A 16,117-nucleotide genomic window follows, 5' to 3' on the forward strand; every position below is an offset into this window, starting at 1 on the left:
ACGAAAAAAATTATTATTTGTCCTTTGTGAGACAAATTTCTTAGTCTGTCCATTACTATCTATTCGATCCGTGGAGAACGTTCCAGAACGGTCCAGACCGATCATGGCGAATTGCTTCGAGAAGACTGAGCGAAGCAATTTAAGTTCAGTCGTCAACGATAATTTATATTTCATTGCATTTACAGTGTCTTATGACAGAGCACATAATAAATTATATATTTTATACTTATTTCATAATGAAAAAAAGAATTTAGAGAAGATTCGTAATGCTTTGGAAAATCGTGAAGCACGTTTGAAGGCGACAGTTATTTCCAAACCGTAATTCCCGACATGATTTGAGACATCGATAACACGTTTTGTACTTTCTCTCTAATATACATACTAGTGCAGAATAGACGTTGCATGCTTGGAATTAAGGAATGAAAGCAATGTTTCCAACCATTGTTAACCTCCTTAAAACTGTTGAATGCTCATGAACGTTTCTTCTGTTTCATATTCGATAAACTTGATAATTGTATATAACATGAAAAAGAGACAAGTAATACTTTATTCTATACCGTACCATTCAATGTCTTAAAATTTTAGTAGGTATTATTTAAATATTATATTTTATCATTTTCACTGTAAAACTTTTTCTTCTTTTTTCAACATTTCTTATTTACTCATAATACACATATTGATCTCTTAAAAAAAATATTAGCTTTATTATTTTTTACAAAAAATATTTTACAAATTTTATTAATTAACAAGAAATTTTTGCTTGTTCAAACATTTCGCTTTTTTATTTCAAAATTGGATACGCATCACCAACAAATAAACAAAAATCGATAAACTTTCGTTGGAAAGAACAATGGATTACGAAAGAATATCCGGTTCAATCCGGAAAGAATTTCTTATTTTCAATTTCACAAGCGTCAGAGTTGATTTTGTTTTACGTAATTGTGAATTATGTTTGTTCATTATGCATCTACACGCGGAAAAGTAAATGCTTAATGTGCATGAGAAGTAAAAATGCGAAGTTTGGGGCGAACGTACGCTTAGTCAAGACATTTTACTTATGTTAGATTGATAATCAAAATGTACAAAATTACATTGTAAATTATTATATTAAATTATAAAATTTTAGGTAATTTATGTGGTACAGATTACGTCAGTCATACAAAATAAAATATACGATATAAATTGATTTTAAAACACAAATTTTAATAATACAAAATTTAATGCAAAAAAAGGAACTTTATACGATTGGCTTGTCTCGGTAAGTAAAATTATTTAATGAAAAAATATTATCTTCTCTCTTTCTCTTTACTGTCACATGCCGGCGATATGCACGATGGAGCAATCATTGTTGCTGACGACATAGGCGGAAATGGCCTTCTGTTTTATAGAGGAGAGGTTTGAACCCATAAAAAGTAAGGTAATACAGTTTTCTTGTATTGCATTACTGCTTATTATATTAGTTGGCATTATACATGCAACTATACCGGCATAGTCATGCTGGCATTGATATTCCACACCCATGCGTGCATTGAAATCTCCAGAAAGTTTGACGCGTAACGCACGAGTCTCATAAATAATTGATTGCTCAATAACAATATGAAATGTGAGACTTTCAAGCATAACGTTTTAAAGGATTTTTGCTACAGAGTAACCAAAAAGATAATCATTTGAAAAGATTTATTGTATGAAAATATTATAAGAATTAAATTGATTTCTTTCTCATAGACAAATGTATTTATTTATTTTTAATAAAAATTACACATAATATATTACAATATTATTATTATATTATTAAATAGTTTCTTGAAATTTAAAGACATTTCTTTGGGCTAGCAATTTTTTGTGCTCACGTTTTTTAATTTCGTCGATGTGGCAAATCGTATATCCGAGTGTGAATGTGTGTATATGAGTAAAAGAATGTATGTATGTGTGTGTGTGTGTGTGTGTATGTGTAAAATGGTCTACCTGACATCATTGAATTTGGTATTCAAGGCTCTTGCCAGTTCATAAACATGACACGAAGAGAATGCACATCATCAGCGAGTTTCGAAAACTTCATTTTGTTTCTCGATTTTTTGCAAAATTTAACTTTTTTTTATTCGAACAATATTTTACATTGTAAATAATGTACTTTTGCAAGTATAAATGCGGTTTTTTTCAGATGGACAGAATGCTTCTCTCTGTTCAGCTAAACGATTAACAAAAAGCAGAGTTATTTATATTCTTAATCTTCTTTCATAATTTTAATATTTCTCAATCTTTTTAAGTAAAAAATGTTTTATAATATCTAATATTAATGAGAAGTCATTCATCATTTATTATTACTTACATATTTTTATTATACGTTATAAACACATAAAGATGTAAATAAAGTAGTTTTATGACAAAAATTTCGTCATGTTAAGAGATGTTTGTATATGTGCATATCGCATAATCGAATATTTTCTATAAAAATACTTTTCCCATATTCTTCATAATTTTCATCAGATATGCGCATTGGCGACAGCATGACAACAAACAGATAGTAAAATATGCTCTACAAGAATTTAAGCACTGCATCTACAATGCATATTTTTAAGATAATGCTTTTTTCAAACTCTTTCGCTAGCCAATTAAGTGTCCATTTTTAATAATCACATGATTGCAATTTCTACGGCGGAAGTGCACACGTCTTGGAGTGTAAATACTGTACTTTTTGCTGTAAATATGTATTAAGAATCACATTTGCTCATTATAATTGCTGTAATTAAATCCTCGCTGTTTTTCTCGTTTAACGAACGTGCTACAAACTTCGTACATTATTTTTGTTGTACAGTAGAATTCTAAGTACTCTTGAAGAAGAATAAATTTTTCGATAAGTAAACATATACACGTAACGATATACGATTCACAGAAATAGAAAATGATAGACAACGATATATAAAATTACTTTTTGTATTACTGAATAAAAATATTTAATTTGAAATGCATATTTACTTCGAAAATGTTAAATACATATAATACATATTTAATAATTATTATCGATTTTTCTTATTTTTAATCTGTTTCGTGAAAAGTGATCTATCTATATGAAATAATCTCCTTCGAATGAGATGTTACGTAGGAAAGAATCTAATCAGATATATTGTTATCATTTTGACCGCTTCAAGAGAATAAATCAGAAGCGTGGTGATCTCTCAACATATTTGTATGCGTCTTTTTACGGCTTATATACAAATATAGACTGTAATAGTTTTAATTGATTTCGATTATCGTTGATTTCGATATTTCCTATTGAAAACTTCTTCGTGTCCATAATGCTAGAAACAGGTCTGAGATAAATCATGGACGAAGAGAGAATTGACCAATCGCATTTGAACAATTTGACTAGCTGATTAGTACGATTGGCCAATTCTCTCTTTTTCCGAGATCTTGGATTTCTAGCATCGTGAACGCAAGGCTTTAGAAGGGGAGATCTCGTAGCAAGATATTTTTAGTGGTCTGCCTTTATCTTCTGAAAGATAATGATCGAATAAAGTGCGATGTTATCGGATTTGAAGTTGGTCCTTTGGGACAGAAAATATGTAGAACTGGTGATGGGATCAAGTTCAATGTATTGTATGTATGTATATGTAAAAATCTGAGTCAAATCCAATAATCAAATTTCATTTTCCACGATTCGAGTAATAAATAAGAAATAATACTTCAGTGTATTTGCAAAGTATTTAATTGACCGACAAGTTACTTTCGAATTTTTAAATGAGTAATTGCGAAAATTTGAACCTATTTACAAGATACTCAATCCCATCACTACGCACAACACTCTGCGTCACGATCGCACACGGAAAGAACGGTTCTGTTGAAGCATCTAAAAGTTTATATAGCTAGCTATACAAATCTGAAAAAAAATTTTGTTGGACTCTATCAAAATAATTATGTAGGATTCTCAAGCATGGTGAGCAAAATATTTTGACACTCTAGCAATCATCTTATAAGCACCCTCCATAATTATTTTCAATCTAATAAAATTATTTTCAAACATGTATCTAGTTAAATTTTTAGATATTTTAAAATCTTTCCGCGCACATAAAGCATTATATAATAATGTATCTTATGCGACAACAATAGTAACAACAAGGATACAGGCCATTTGCTACGTTTTACGCTGCATTAAGTTCCTTCTTTTATTCCAAGATTTTTCACGAATCATTAGCGCAATTTTCTTGGAAAATTGCTTTATTTATCTCAACAATCTTCTTTTTTATATCGACTTTTGTCCTTCAGAGATATTTTCATACATCTCTTTATATACGTTAATCGACTGAACCTTGCGATAATTTTCCGACACTGACCCTATTAATGCATTAATTTGCACATTTCTTTCGTGTTGATTTGAAGCGCGTCTGGAAAGGCTCCGCGAGTGTATTACGCAACACCACGATATCAATCGGTGAAACATGAATATTTGCATTCCAGTTGATTGTATTCGATTGTATTTCATTCGTAAATAGTAGCGGAATGAATTATGTGTGTCACGTAATATTACTTCACGCTGTCATTTTTCTTTAATGGCGCTGGATATCGTCTATTCACGTCAAATTTCTAGGAAAAAAATATAATTGCGATAATAGCTAATATCTTATCAATATTTTTTTCATACGGCACAACGTTCGCGTTTTCATGTTCTGCAATATGATAAATTTGCATAAGAATGCCGGCAGCGAAAAATATACGTACAAACATATGTTTGCAAAGAACTTTTATGTCACAACCCACTTTTTTTCTATTAAATTTCTATAGTTTTTCACCCTAAATTTCTTGAAACAGTTTCTTGCGTATTAGAAAATTAATTATACTCGCGGGAACCATGGTTAAAAAAGCCATTGATTGTCATTACCATCGATAATAATAGGGATGTAATTATGCAAACTCGAGTAAAATTGTGTGGATCATCCGACACACAAAGGATACCATGGGAAATCTAGAAGCAATTTCTTTGTTGTAACTTTCTCATTATAGTGGCTGATGCTCAATTACGATAGAATGCCATTTTTCGAATTGCGATTACTTCTACGTTCTACTCGCTATTATGTGCTATTTCTCTATTCAGAAACAATCGCACGTGTACAAAATTATCCACCGTTCTAGTCCTTGTAATTGCTTGATGAATGTCTTCGCATGAAGACAGACGGAGTTTTAAATTATTTCGTAGCATTTTTTATGTTTTCAATTGCAGTTAAAAATTATTTTATTAAAAAGAAAAGAAGAAATAAAAGTGGTTTATTATAGAATTGTATTAAAATGTAGGAAAAAATTATATTTTTTCAGTTATATCTATACAAATTTTCTAAATTTAAATATGTAAAAAATATATTTGCTCAGACAGCAACGCATATCTAAACGATGTCTGAAAGATATCTTAAAGACATGTTTTAAATGTGCGTGTCTGGGAAGCGACTTAAAAAATGTTTCTTTTTTAAATTCGTTTTGTATCTTTATACAATAATATATTTTATAAAAAAAGTAAATTTTGAGTAAAAGTGCCATAATTATCTTCCCTACGACACGTAGCTTCGACTTTGCTTAAGAACTTATTGTAGATTTAAGTGTAAAGAGATGAAATTTATATGACATGCAACAAGTTAATACTTATGTTAGACATGAACAAAAACGTTCTTTTTTTTTGTATTATTTATGCGTATTAGTAAATTTTTATTATTTGACATGCAGGGATGCGGATTAATTTGCAGTTTCAAACAAATAGAGATATCACTTTTATGTACGTGCAATATCGAGTCGTGGGAAATGTTCTGAGTAGAGCGTTCCGTGCTTTAGCGGATCACTGATTTTACTCGTAAATTCTTCGATAAAAATAATCAATGTTCTTCATTTAATAAAAATATTAAATTAAATCAATAGAATATTTTCGAATCATAGCTGATCAAGATAAGAAAACTTTTAGCAGGTTCAAATATTCCAGTAAACGGCAGAAATATATCGTTTCTTATTAAGTTGCCTACATAGATTTTACTTTAACATGTATAATTTGAAAGTTAATTGCAAAGGTACGCGATGTGAAAACTAGAAATTTTTTCGAAAATGATGGTCTCCCTAGACTTTTCTAAGAACAAAGGAAAAGTGGATTCCAATTTGATCGGAGAGTGAATGGATGACAGATGATCCGCTATAAGATCTAGGACGTTTTTGGACCGTTTCTATCCATATGTTGAAGCTTACCGGTGGTGGCTCGGTAGTGGAGTAGACCTCACTTGGCGCATAGCTGTGAGTCTGCGGTATCTTCTCCGAGACGACGGCGACAGTCGCCAGGGAATCCGGCTGATCTTTCTCCATCGTCTTCCCGATTTGGCTTAATCCGCGTAGCACAAAATGCACGGTCGAACGACCCGGGTTGTCAGTATCTTCTTCTTCTTAAGTCCGACCGACGAATGGACGGTAATTTAAAAACTCTCGCTCTCTCCTCTCTCTCCCTCTCTCTTTCTCTCTCTCTCTCTCTTTCTGTCTTTCTCGCTCCGGTATCACCCGATCTCGATGGCTCGACGGGTCGACGAGCAGTGAGCGTCGAGGAAGCGCCGACACCGCTAGCTTAGAGATGCCCCCACCTAAGCTGACGTGCACCTTTGGCAAACGTTACCTTCTGGTACCAAGGCGTACCCTCCGCACCGTCGACGGTGCTGTTCTCGTTGCTCGGGCTCGGACTTTCTAAACACTGTATGTGCACGAAATACGTGCGAGTGAACGTGAGCGGTTCGCCACTAATATGTACGAACGTGTGCACGTGCATCGCCTTGCTGCCACATGTAGACAGTAATTTTCATGATAAATTCTATTTCTTCGCCTTCCCCCTCCTCCCTCCCCCCCCCCGCAAAGAAATAAAATTTATTTATTTCGGATGAAATTCGCCGGATGATTAATAATGGGAGGAAATTTTATATCAGCATGCGCGTCTGATTTTAAATTTCATTTTTGCATTTACTCATCTCGGATATCGAATGTCTCATATTTGATTTCAATTATATACATTCTTAATGATAACTGGTTATAGGCGTTCGATTACCATGATCGTACGTAAAACATCTTGCGGTAAGCTTTTTTCACGATGGACACTGCAACGATTGCATGCAAAGTGTAGAAGCGATGTTATCGGTCCTTGTGCAGTTCGCGGTGTGCAGGAAGTGATGGCTGGAAAAGACGAAGAACTTTATATTACCATGATAGTACACAGCGAAATATGCATCTACGTGGCGGGAGAAACGACATCGAGAAAGCATCGAAGCTCCTCCACTCGCGACGATAACAATATCTAATTGCCGTGAGAGCATCGTTAGCACAAAGCAACAAAAATTCATATCTCTTGTGAAAAAATGGGGAAGACATCATAGAATGATAATATTCGTGATAACTGCCATACATAGACCTGCGTAAAATAAAAATACTCGTATAGTTTTAAGATTTGAAGAAATAAACATTTCTTGAAATATGTTATAAGATTATTAATAATAAATGGCATGTTTAGCTCTATTTTTTGCATAAAATTTATTTACTTTAACAAAAAAACATATAATTACTTTAATATTTCAGGAATATTATATACCCAGCAAATGAAAATAATTTCAAATGAATTGTAATTTATTTTAATTTATAGCGTTTTAGTCTCCGAATATTTCTAGATTCAAATAAACTCAAATGAATTAAAATACGAAATGAGCTATTCATCATTTTGAATTCGGATAAATTCAAGTCCCCATTATATTATTTTTGGATTTAAACGGATTCAAAAAATCTGAAGCGTAAATTCAAAAATGTCAAAATAAATTTATTTCTATTTCAAATCATTTTTGTTTGCTGAGTATTTAATATTATTTAATACTATATTATATTGACTAGAATACTATGATGCTTGATATTAAATAATATTACACCTATGTAGTAGGGATATCTCGGAAGGATGCTCAGACATTTCTACATTGGGAAGAAAAAAGTGGAAAATTAAATATTTCAGCTTGATTAAATTTCTTTAGTTCAAGTATTTATGTATTTAAGTTAAATACATAAATACTTAAACTGAAGAAATTTCATCAAGTATAAATCGATCCTTATGGATAAATCTTCTTCAATTTATCTCGCAAGCGAGCATTATCGAACAAAAGACGGACGTTTGTAAGTAGATTGGTAAATATATGCAAGTATATACGAGCTGTGTGACGAACGGATCGCGGAGAAAGTAGGAAATGTACTTCCCTGAGTAGACGTGAGGCCGCGTAGAGCAAATCGTCGTTTGCTCGCGTATGGAAACTTGTGAGAAATAAAGGAGAAAATAACGTCTACACGTTACGTTTCTGCTAATTATAGATACTCCAAAGGGTGTGGCTGTTGAAGGATCGAAGGAGATCCAGGGATTAAAAATGAATTGAAATATGTGTTTTGCGCTCACTTGTGCGCTCTTGAAACGACCTTCTTTTGCCGGCGGATTAACTTCTCCTTCAATTCAATTTTATAATTTTATTTACCGTTTGTTGCGAGTGTTCACGCAACGTATTCATAATTTCGGGGATCGCACAAGAACGCTTGAAAACCCACGCTCTACTCGGATAATTATGCATTAGAGAGAACGCCTAATTAAATGCATGAAAAAGCGAAGGATTTAATCACAAACTTGCAGCACGCTCTCGCGATTACGTACACGCAATAATCGGAAGTGTAGGATAGCATTTCGGCCGGATCTACGTTTTACAAGTTGATTAAATTATTTTATTTTACCATTGGAAAAAGGAAAATGCGTTCTGTAACAGTTCGCAGTTCGATAAATGTTGTGTATCAAATAATCGCTTTCATTTCCTATAAATGGAATAAATCTGTTTCGATTTGCCATATCGGATACGCATACTTTCATTTCGTCGACTCTTTTTGTAGTCGCCCACAATAAATGTCTTCTCCATCTTTTTTGCGTTCGAATATCACCGTGACGAAGAGGATAGGAGTACTTATGTAGCGGTCGCGTCTTCTTGCTGATAAAACGAAAGATAACGTTGATACGACAAGTAGACGCATCAAGAGCTACTTCGCCTTCGGGAGAGATGCCGCTGGAAAAATATGTTTTCTCCGTGCGCGGGTGGGGAATTGCATGTCAGTACATAAAGCGCATAATCATGCTCGCTTAGAATCTTTTGATCCTCTCCGTGTATAATGTATCGTAAATGGATGGCCGCGTCACCATTCGCGGATACTCGCTTTCTCCAGCAGTAACGTAGACGCCACTCCACTTTTGTTGCGCTCCCCACGCTCAATAAATTACGGAGAATAAATCATTTGAAATTTTTACTTTCTGAAACCGGTCATTAAAATTATAAGTTATGATTGATCAAATAAATTCTCCATGTTATCAAAGTTCTTCGATTCATAAAAAAAGATTACAAAAATATTTAATTTATATTTTTCGTATTTTATAACAAAAAACAATTATATATAAAAATGATAGAAAGTCTTCCTTGATGTTTTCAAAATAAAATAAAATAAAAAAAACATGTTAATATTAATAAAATGTATGAATTGGCATATACTAAAATATATAAGTTTATATTAGTGCTTGTAACTTTATAATTTATTTTGTAAAGGTAATCACGAATATAATAAAATATATTATTTTGGATGGAATAAAAAAAACAGCGATAACCAAGGTATATGACGTACTGGTTAGTGCTACGTTCCTGGATAGAGAAAACTGCTACTATCTATTTCTCACGCAACATCTTGGACGATGGATGATCTATATACGTTGTAACGACTATGCCTGATCTATCCATAAATCTTAACCTTCAATCAGATCGAATAAAGAAATATGCAATATAAATTGTAGATTTTACTATTAGATACAAAATGTTCGTAAATCGCAAATTTTTGCTATAAATATTTCAAAATATCTTTTATTTAATATTAATTACATGTATGATTAAAATAACGATGTATTGTTCGATGTATATATATAAAATTGGCATATGTACATATATATATATATATATATAGTATTTTTATGTATTATTTGTAAATAAAAATATTGTATATTTATAAATCATTCATGTGTAATAAATTTATATACTCAAAACAATTACTTATTAAGATGTACTTGTAGGTTCATAAATCATCGCTTTGTTATAACCACACAATACAACTTTCTCTCCCGTAGGATGCCAATACGCGTCTATAACTGACATATTTTTAGACATTGGCACAGAGTTTGCGCCTTTTCGAGTCCATTCATATACGCGTGTACACTCAGAGAGCACAAGCAATTGTGGATAGATAGGACTCCACTTGATAGCTAAATATAATAAAATTACTGTATTAATTAAACTAAAAAGAATTGATCAAATGAATCAGGAAAGCCATGTCTGAACGGAGACTGGAATGATCGGAGAGTATGGAGAATGGAAATTGATATAAGATCGGAATATTATTAGAATTGATCGATTTTTTGTGACATACCTGTAATGGGATTTTCAAGTAGCAAATAATCCAAATAGTCCGTAGAAATATCCCATATCCACAAAGTGGTAGGATAAAGCTCATGTTTTAAGGCTAGGTATTGTCCGCATGTACTAAATTCAAACAGTTTCATCTTTGCTAGTGAGAAATTGTCATTATTGCCCTTTATTCCAATTTCAATGCATATGGGACGTTCATGTATCTCACGTACTACAATTAGAAAAGAAATTAGGTGCTTGGAATATTATTTGCATTGATGATATAATTGAATATTTTTCGAACAGTATGTTTCAAACATGACAAAATTGGATTCGTCAATATCGTTTACTTACAAATGCGCTCCTCACAGGACGCGAAGCGTTTATCAGAAACTTTCTCCGAATCGGCGTATTCCTTGTATACTTTCGTTAAGTAATTACCTTCCCTGATTATCGGATCCATGTATAATTTCGACAACGGTTGCCACGTAATGTAATTAAGAAGAACAACCTTGATTTAAATTTTAAATAATTATAAATACGTGCAATAAAAGCGAAATAATATATAATACACAATGTTGAATAAGTTAGTTTTTTAAACTAAATTAAGTTCCAGTTAATGGCTTATAAAATTAATATAATTACATTAAAAGTTACATGAATAAAAAACGAGATAAAAAACTAACTCAAAAGTAAACGTTTAGATTAAATTAAGATAAATTAAAAATTAATTTAGAGAAGCATTATTTATATTAAATTAAAAATTTGTAATTTTTTAAAGTTAAATTAATCAAAATAATTGTAATAACTATCAAAGAAATATTGTTTTCTTTTATGTGAAAATGTAATTTTCTTTAAAAAATTTTTTTCTTTTACATAAATTTTTATTTTAGAAAAAGAGTTAATAAACTAAAGTCTGTGTCTCAAAAATAACTAGTTAAAGTTAAAAATTAAATCATTTAAAATTGAGTTAAGTTAAAAGTTGTTAATTTTTTTTTATTTTTAATTTTTTAACTGGTTACTATACAATTTCGATAATATAGCATGATTAAATTACCACTTCGTTAAAGCCGATTACAGCCAACAACTGTCCGCTAGGGATCCATTCGATATGTTCAATTCCTCTCAGCTCTTTTCCATAATTGCACGTCTCAGACGATTGCGCCGTTTCCAGCGGGGAAAACGCCGTCACATGTTTCTCCAATACGGTGGAGTAAATGATCAGCTTGGGTTCAGCGGAAGACGAACACCATATGCATAACAATTCATCGTTCGGTGACCAGCGAATCCCGTCGATGCTGCATAAACGATCGCAGATAAGTTTCTGAAACAATTCCTCGATTCATTATTTCGCGCCAATCCGGAATTAGACCGAGAATGGCTGCCAAACTGGAAGGGTATAAATTTTCAGTTCTGTTCCTTTCAGTGTTGAATTTCTTGTACCGCTTATCGTTCCTCTCCTATTTCATCATGCCACGTAGAGAGAGCGAGAGAAAAACCATAAAACATAAACGGTGCAACACAAGTTCAGCTGTGATTGTAAAAGGAGCACGAACACACTGATTTTTGTTGACACATGAAAAATGGCTGCCGCCGCGCGACCGCGTGTTTTGTAGCATTAGCGTAACGAATTTACGTTTAATCGGTTTATCTGCGAAATGACGACCTGTTACACCGCATGTTCGTGCAACCGCGTTCCTCATTGCGCCGACTGGGGCATCAACGGGTTGCTTTGCTTCGGGACGCGAAATGCGATCGCTATATATGAGCCACGCGCGCACATCGGCCGCGTGACGCACACGCTGCACCGGCATCGTGATCGTGTCAACGCGGTGCAATGGATAAAGCCGAGAAACGGCGCGCCGGAATCGGAACTGCTGTCTGCTTCCGTGGACGGTACAGCGATTATTTGGACTCGAGATCGAAATGAGTTTCGATGTACTTCAGTGTTGAATGTAGAGAGCACGGTTGTCTTTGCAGAATCTCTCCAATTGTCCGACAATGTTCCGGCTGTCACGTTGGCGAAACTATTGATATGCACAGGTGCAGTCAACGGCAACATAAAACTATGGTTGAGAGAGGAAAATGCGGATGCCAAGCATATTCAATCTATAAATTTTGGAAGAAAGTTACCCATATGCTGTCGTTTGACACATATGCCAAACTCTACATATTCCCTTTTGGCAATAGCCTTAGAAGATGCTTCTGTTTTGTTGTATACCACAAAATTTAATGCAAAATCTGAATCGGAACCATTCTTTGAAAGAGCTCAGTATTTAGTTGGACACGAAGATTGGATAACGTGCATGGATTTCACTTGGGATGGCAATGAAAATCTCTTCCTTGCAACAGGCTCGAAAGACAGCATGATACGATTATGGAAAATCAGTAAAACTGCTGAAGAATCATCGAGTGATGAACTTAAACAGGAAAGTTATACTTTTGCGGTGGACGATAGACAATATGATATTACTCTGGAAACTGTGCTCTGCGGCCACGAAGGCTGGGTTTATGGCGTACACTGGCAACCTATAAAAACAGATAATTGTGAAACAATGAAGTTGCTATCTGCTTCAATTGATAAAACTATGATTATATGGGAGCCAGCTGAGCTTATGAATGGAATATGGACAGAGACGGTACGCGTCGGAGAAGTCGGTGGTAATTCCCTGGGCTTTTATGGCTGTAAATTTGGCCCAGATGGATCACATATATTGGCATATGGTTACCAAGGTTCTTTTCATATCTGGAAATATTCTCAGAAAATGAACAAGTGGCTTCCACGTCCTACACCTGGTGGACATTTCTCTGAAGTAGTTGACTTGTGTTGGGAACCAAAAGGAAGGTCCGTACAAGTTTCATAGACCAATTGATTTTCTGTAGTCTTATACATGATTTTAATTCAAAAGTGTTCATAGATTTGTAGATAAATGGACTAGTTAGAAATTTTAAAATTGTTACATTGTTATCTTTGAATAAAAATCTGATTTCTCAATTTTTTAAGTTTTGAATAGAATTTTTGTGCATCTGATGCTTGAAAAAATAATATCCTGAAATCTTTCAAGTTGTGATATTTTACAGGTTTTTCATCACAGCTAGTACTGATCAAACTACAAGAATTCATGCGCCATGGAAAGATAATGACGGACTTGAGCAATGGCATGAGATTGCACGTCCTCAGGTACATGGATATGATATGACCAGTTTAACTATATTAGCACCTCACATGTATGTTTCTGGAGCGGACGAAAAGGTAGTGCGCATTTTTATGGCCACGTCTGCCTTTAAGAATCAATTATTACAATTGGCCAATGTTGAAGATTTCAAATCTGTAAAGGCCCATAGTGCTGCTGTACCTTCTCTTGGATTAACAAATAAAGCAATGTGCCACGAGAAAAATGATGAAGACACAAAGAATTCAATGATGGAAAATGTATATGAACCACCTACAGAAGAGGAACTGATGCAAAATACCCTTTGGCCAGAAATAAACAAGCTTTACGGACATGGCTATGAAATATTCTGTATGGCAGCAAGACACAATGGAGAATTGCTAGCTACAGCATGCAAATCAACTACTCAAGAACACTCGGCAATCTTATTATGGAATACCAACACCTGGTCACAAGTTCAACAATTGGTACATCATCAATTGACTGTGACGCAAATGGAGTTCTCTCCAAATGACAAATATTTATTATCTGTATCTAGAGACAGAAGATGGGCATTATTTCAAACTACAGATGGAGGTTACGAATTAATCGCAGCCAGTTTTAAAAAGGACAATCCACACTCGCGAATAATTTGGTGTTGCGCTTGGACGCAAGACTCGAATTATTTCGCAACTGGATCCAGAGATGGAAAAGTCGTTATATGGTCCACGAGCATGATAGAAAATAATACCATTGTACCAAAGACGATTCTGAACATGCAAAGCCAATCAATTACAGCATTATGCTTTGCACCAAATTACATCATACAAGGATCTTATCTTTTAGCTATTGGATACGAAATAGGATGCATAGAAATTCAAAAAATTAATATGGAGTTGGAAAATGTATGGTCAAAACTGTTGGAGTATGATACTTCTCAAGCTCATCATTTAACTGTGAAGAGACTTATGTTTCGACCTACAAATGATTTACATAATTTCCAATTAGCAAGTTGTAGTTCTGACCATTCTGTTAAGATATATGATATTAAATTATCATCATTAGAACTATAATTATAAATTTTTATAAGATGCTTGCATGAAATATAAATCTTGAGTAAATCTCTAAAAAAAATATGTTCAATAATTTATTTTCTTTAAACAGAAAATTATTAAATTAATTTACTTATATAAAAAATGGCAAAATAACATATAGAAAAAATGAGTAAGACACGAGTTAGTAAAAGAACATTGTTAAATGTATAAAATTGTTTTGCTTGCCTCTTCCTAGTATTTCATCTTGGCATATGATCGTAAGGCCTAGCAATGTTAATAAAATATTTTTACTATTCTTAAATAAGTCTAAATGACAAGTATTATAATACTTTTAGATTTTTAAGCTGAGAATACAACCGTTAAACTTTCTCATTCAATATTAATTTATAGATTATATTAAAATAGAATTTTTTTTAAATTCTCAAATTTTTATCAGCTGTACTTACTCTACTTATCTTCCAGTTCTCAGCTTTGTAAATCTCTACTGTATCTTGACCTTCTTCCGTAACAATCACTGCTAATCTCTTACCATTGGGACTAAAATGTAATTTATCAAAGGAAGATGATTTTACATTTTGTATGTATGACACTGTCTGCTCTTCCAAATTCCAAATAGATAATTGAATCTGTAAATACATTTTGCTTTATATTAATGTATACATTATTTCATTTTTAAAATGCAAGTTACTGATACATATGCTGCACTCACATTAAAATCTGATATAGTAAAAATACATTTACTATCTGGAGCCCAGGTAACACCTTGCAGACCTGCACTGCCCTCGCTAAGTTTACATTTCCACTGGGGATGACGCACGGAATATATCTGAACAATAGCTCTTTTTGTATTCGCACAAAGAATATACTCGCTGTTCAAAGACCATTCCATATGCTGTAATGTAACGAAGATAAAAGAGTATAGATAGCATTGTATTGAAAATGACAGCCAAGGATGGAGGTTTAATCGAATCGCTTTTCCTGTCGATACAAACTAACCTGTATCACGTCTACAAACAGAAACGATTGGCAAGTAGCAAGAGTCTTTGCATCCTTTACGAGCAGATTCGTTTGAAATGCCACCGCTAGATATGCTCCATTCCTCGAAAAGTGGCATAAACGATTGTTTATGCGAAAAATTTTGTTTTCGTCGGCGTTAGCGGCCATCACGGAACATTTGAAAGCTGCGGTTGCCAACTTGGTCAGTGTCGCCAATCGTAACGTTTATATTCTAAAAAGTTACAATTTGTGCGATTGTTGGGTATGCATACAAAAATTGTTGAAACTCGTTGTCGATTGAGTTCCGCGTGTTCTTCAGTGTTCTTCAGGACAGAGCACTCGAAGCATCCGAAAAACAAGTCGCAGCAGGATCCAGGAGCGAATCAAAATTTGGCTAGACTTCGCATCATTGACCAATTTGAGTTTACCTGTATTCATTTGTGGTTGGCTGACATGC

General features: G+C 33.5%; 3 protein-coding genes across 4 annotated transcripts in view; 1 reads left to right on the forward strand and 2 right to left on the reverse strand.

The window, feature by feature from the left end:
* LOC105192865 (mediator of RNA polymerase II transcription subunit 25) overlaps positions 1-6,553 on the reverse strand; it is a 25,351-nt gene extending 18,798 nt beyond the window's left edge. The window contains exon 1 of the mRNA XM_011157133.3: positions 6,217-6,553. Coding sequence (XP_011155435.2) covers positions 6,217-6,330 — 114 coding nt within the window. The 5' untranslated portion in view covers positions 6,331-6,553. The remainder of the gene's footprint in view (positions 1-6,216) is intronic.
* LOC105192863 (WD repeat-containing protein WRAP73) lies at positions 6,504-16,069 on the reverse strand. Of its 2 annotated transcripts, XM_039452687.1 has the most exons (9): positions 15,933-16,069; positions 15,661-15,845; positions 15,374-15,556; positions 15,111-15,290; positions 11,515-11,781; positions 10,812-10,968; positions 10,480-10,689; positions 7,055-7,179; positions 6,504-6,706 (listed from the first exon to the last, which is right to left on the reverse strand). In XM_039452687.1, exons 2-9 carry the CDS (start codon positions 15,826-15,828, stop codon positions 6,584-6,586), a joined length of 1,413 nt encoding a protein of 470 aa, XP_039308621.1. In that variant the 5' UTR covers positions 15,829-15,845; positions 15,933-16,069; the 3' UTR covers positions 6,504-6,583. The 2 variants fall into 2 exon arrangements, with proteins under 2 accessions (XP_039308621.1, XP_011155432.2); XM_011157130.3 differs by lacking the exons at positions 6,504-6,706; positions 7,055-7,179 and adding an exon at positions 9,892-10,315 and having other exon boundaries at positions 15,661-15,972.
* LOC105192862 (probable elongator complex protein 2) lies at positions 11,769-14,743 on the forward strand. Its single transcript, XM_011157129.3, has 2 exons — positions 11,769-13,302; positions 13,539-14,743. Exons 1-2 carry the CDS (start codon positions 12,116-12,118, stop codon positions 14,680-14,682), a joined length of 2,331 nt encoding a protein of 776 aa, XP_011155431.2. The 5' UTR covers positions 11,769-12,115; the 3' UTR covers positions 14,683-14,743.
* Positions 16,070-16,117: the final 48 nt, after the last annotated feature.

Source organism: Solenopsis invicta, chromosome 8 (assembly GCF_016802725.1).
Source record: "Solenopsis invicta isolate M01_SB chromosome 8, UNIL_Sinv_3.0, whole genome shotgun sequence".
Classification (NCBI taxonomy): Eukaryota; Metazoa; Arthropoda; class Insecta; order Hymenoptera; family Formicidae; genus Solenopsis; species Solenopsis invicta.

Bases quoted from the DNA above. Each gene is read 5' to 3' on its own strand.
- LOC105192863 (XM_039452687.1), bottom strand. From the start codon at position 15,828: ATGGCCGCTAACGCCGACGAAAACAAAATTTTTCGCATAAACAATCGT. The intron at 10,690-10,811 runs GTAAGTAAACGA...TTCTAATTGTAG, and splicing joins GTCCTGTGAGGAGCGCATTT to TACGTGAGATACATGAACGT. The intron at 6,707-7,054 runs GTAATCGAACGC...GTGCACATACAG, and splicing joins ATGTTTTACGTACGATCATG to TGTTTAGAAAGTCCGAGCCC.
- LOC105192862 (XM_011157129.3), top strand. From the start codon at position 12,116: ATGACGACCTGTTACACCGCATGTTCGTGCAACCGCGTTCCTCATTGC. The intron at 13,303-13,538 runs GTCCGTACAAGT...GATATTTTACAG, and splicing joins TGTTGGGAACCAAAAGGAAG to GTTTTTCATCACAGCTAGTA.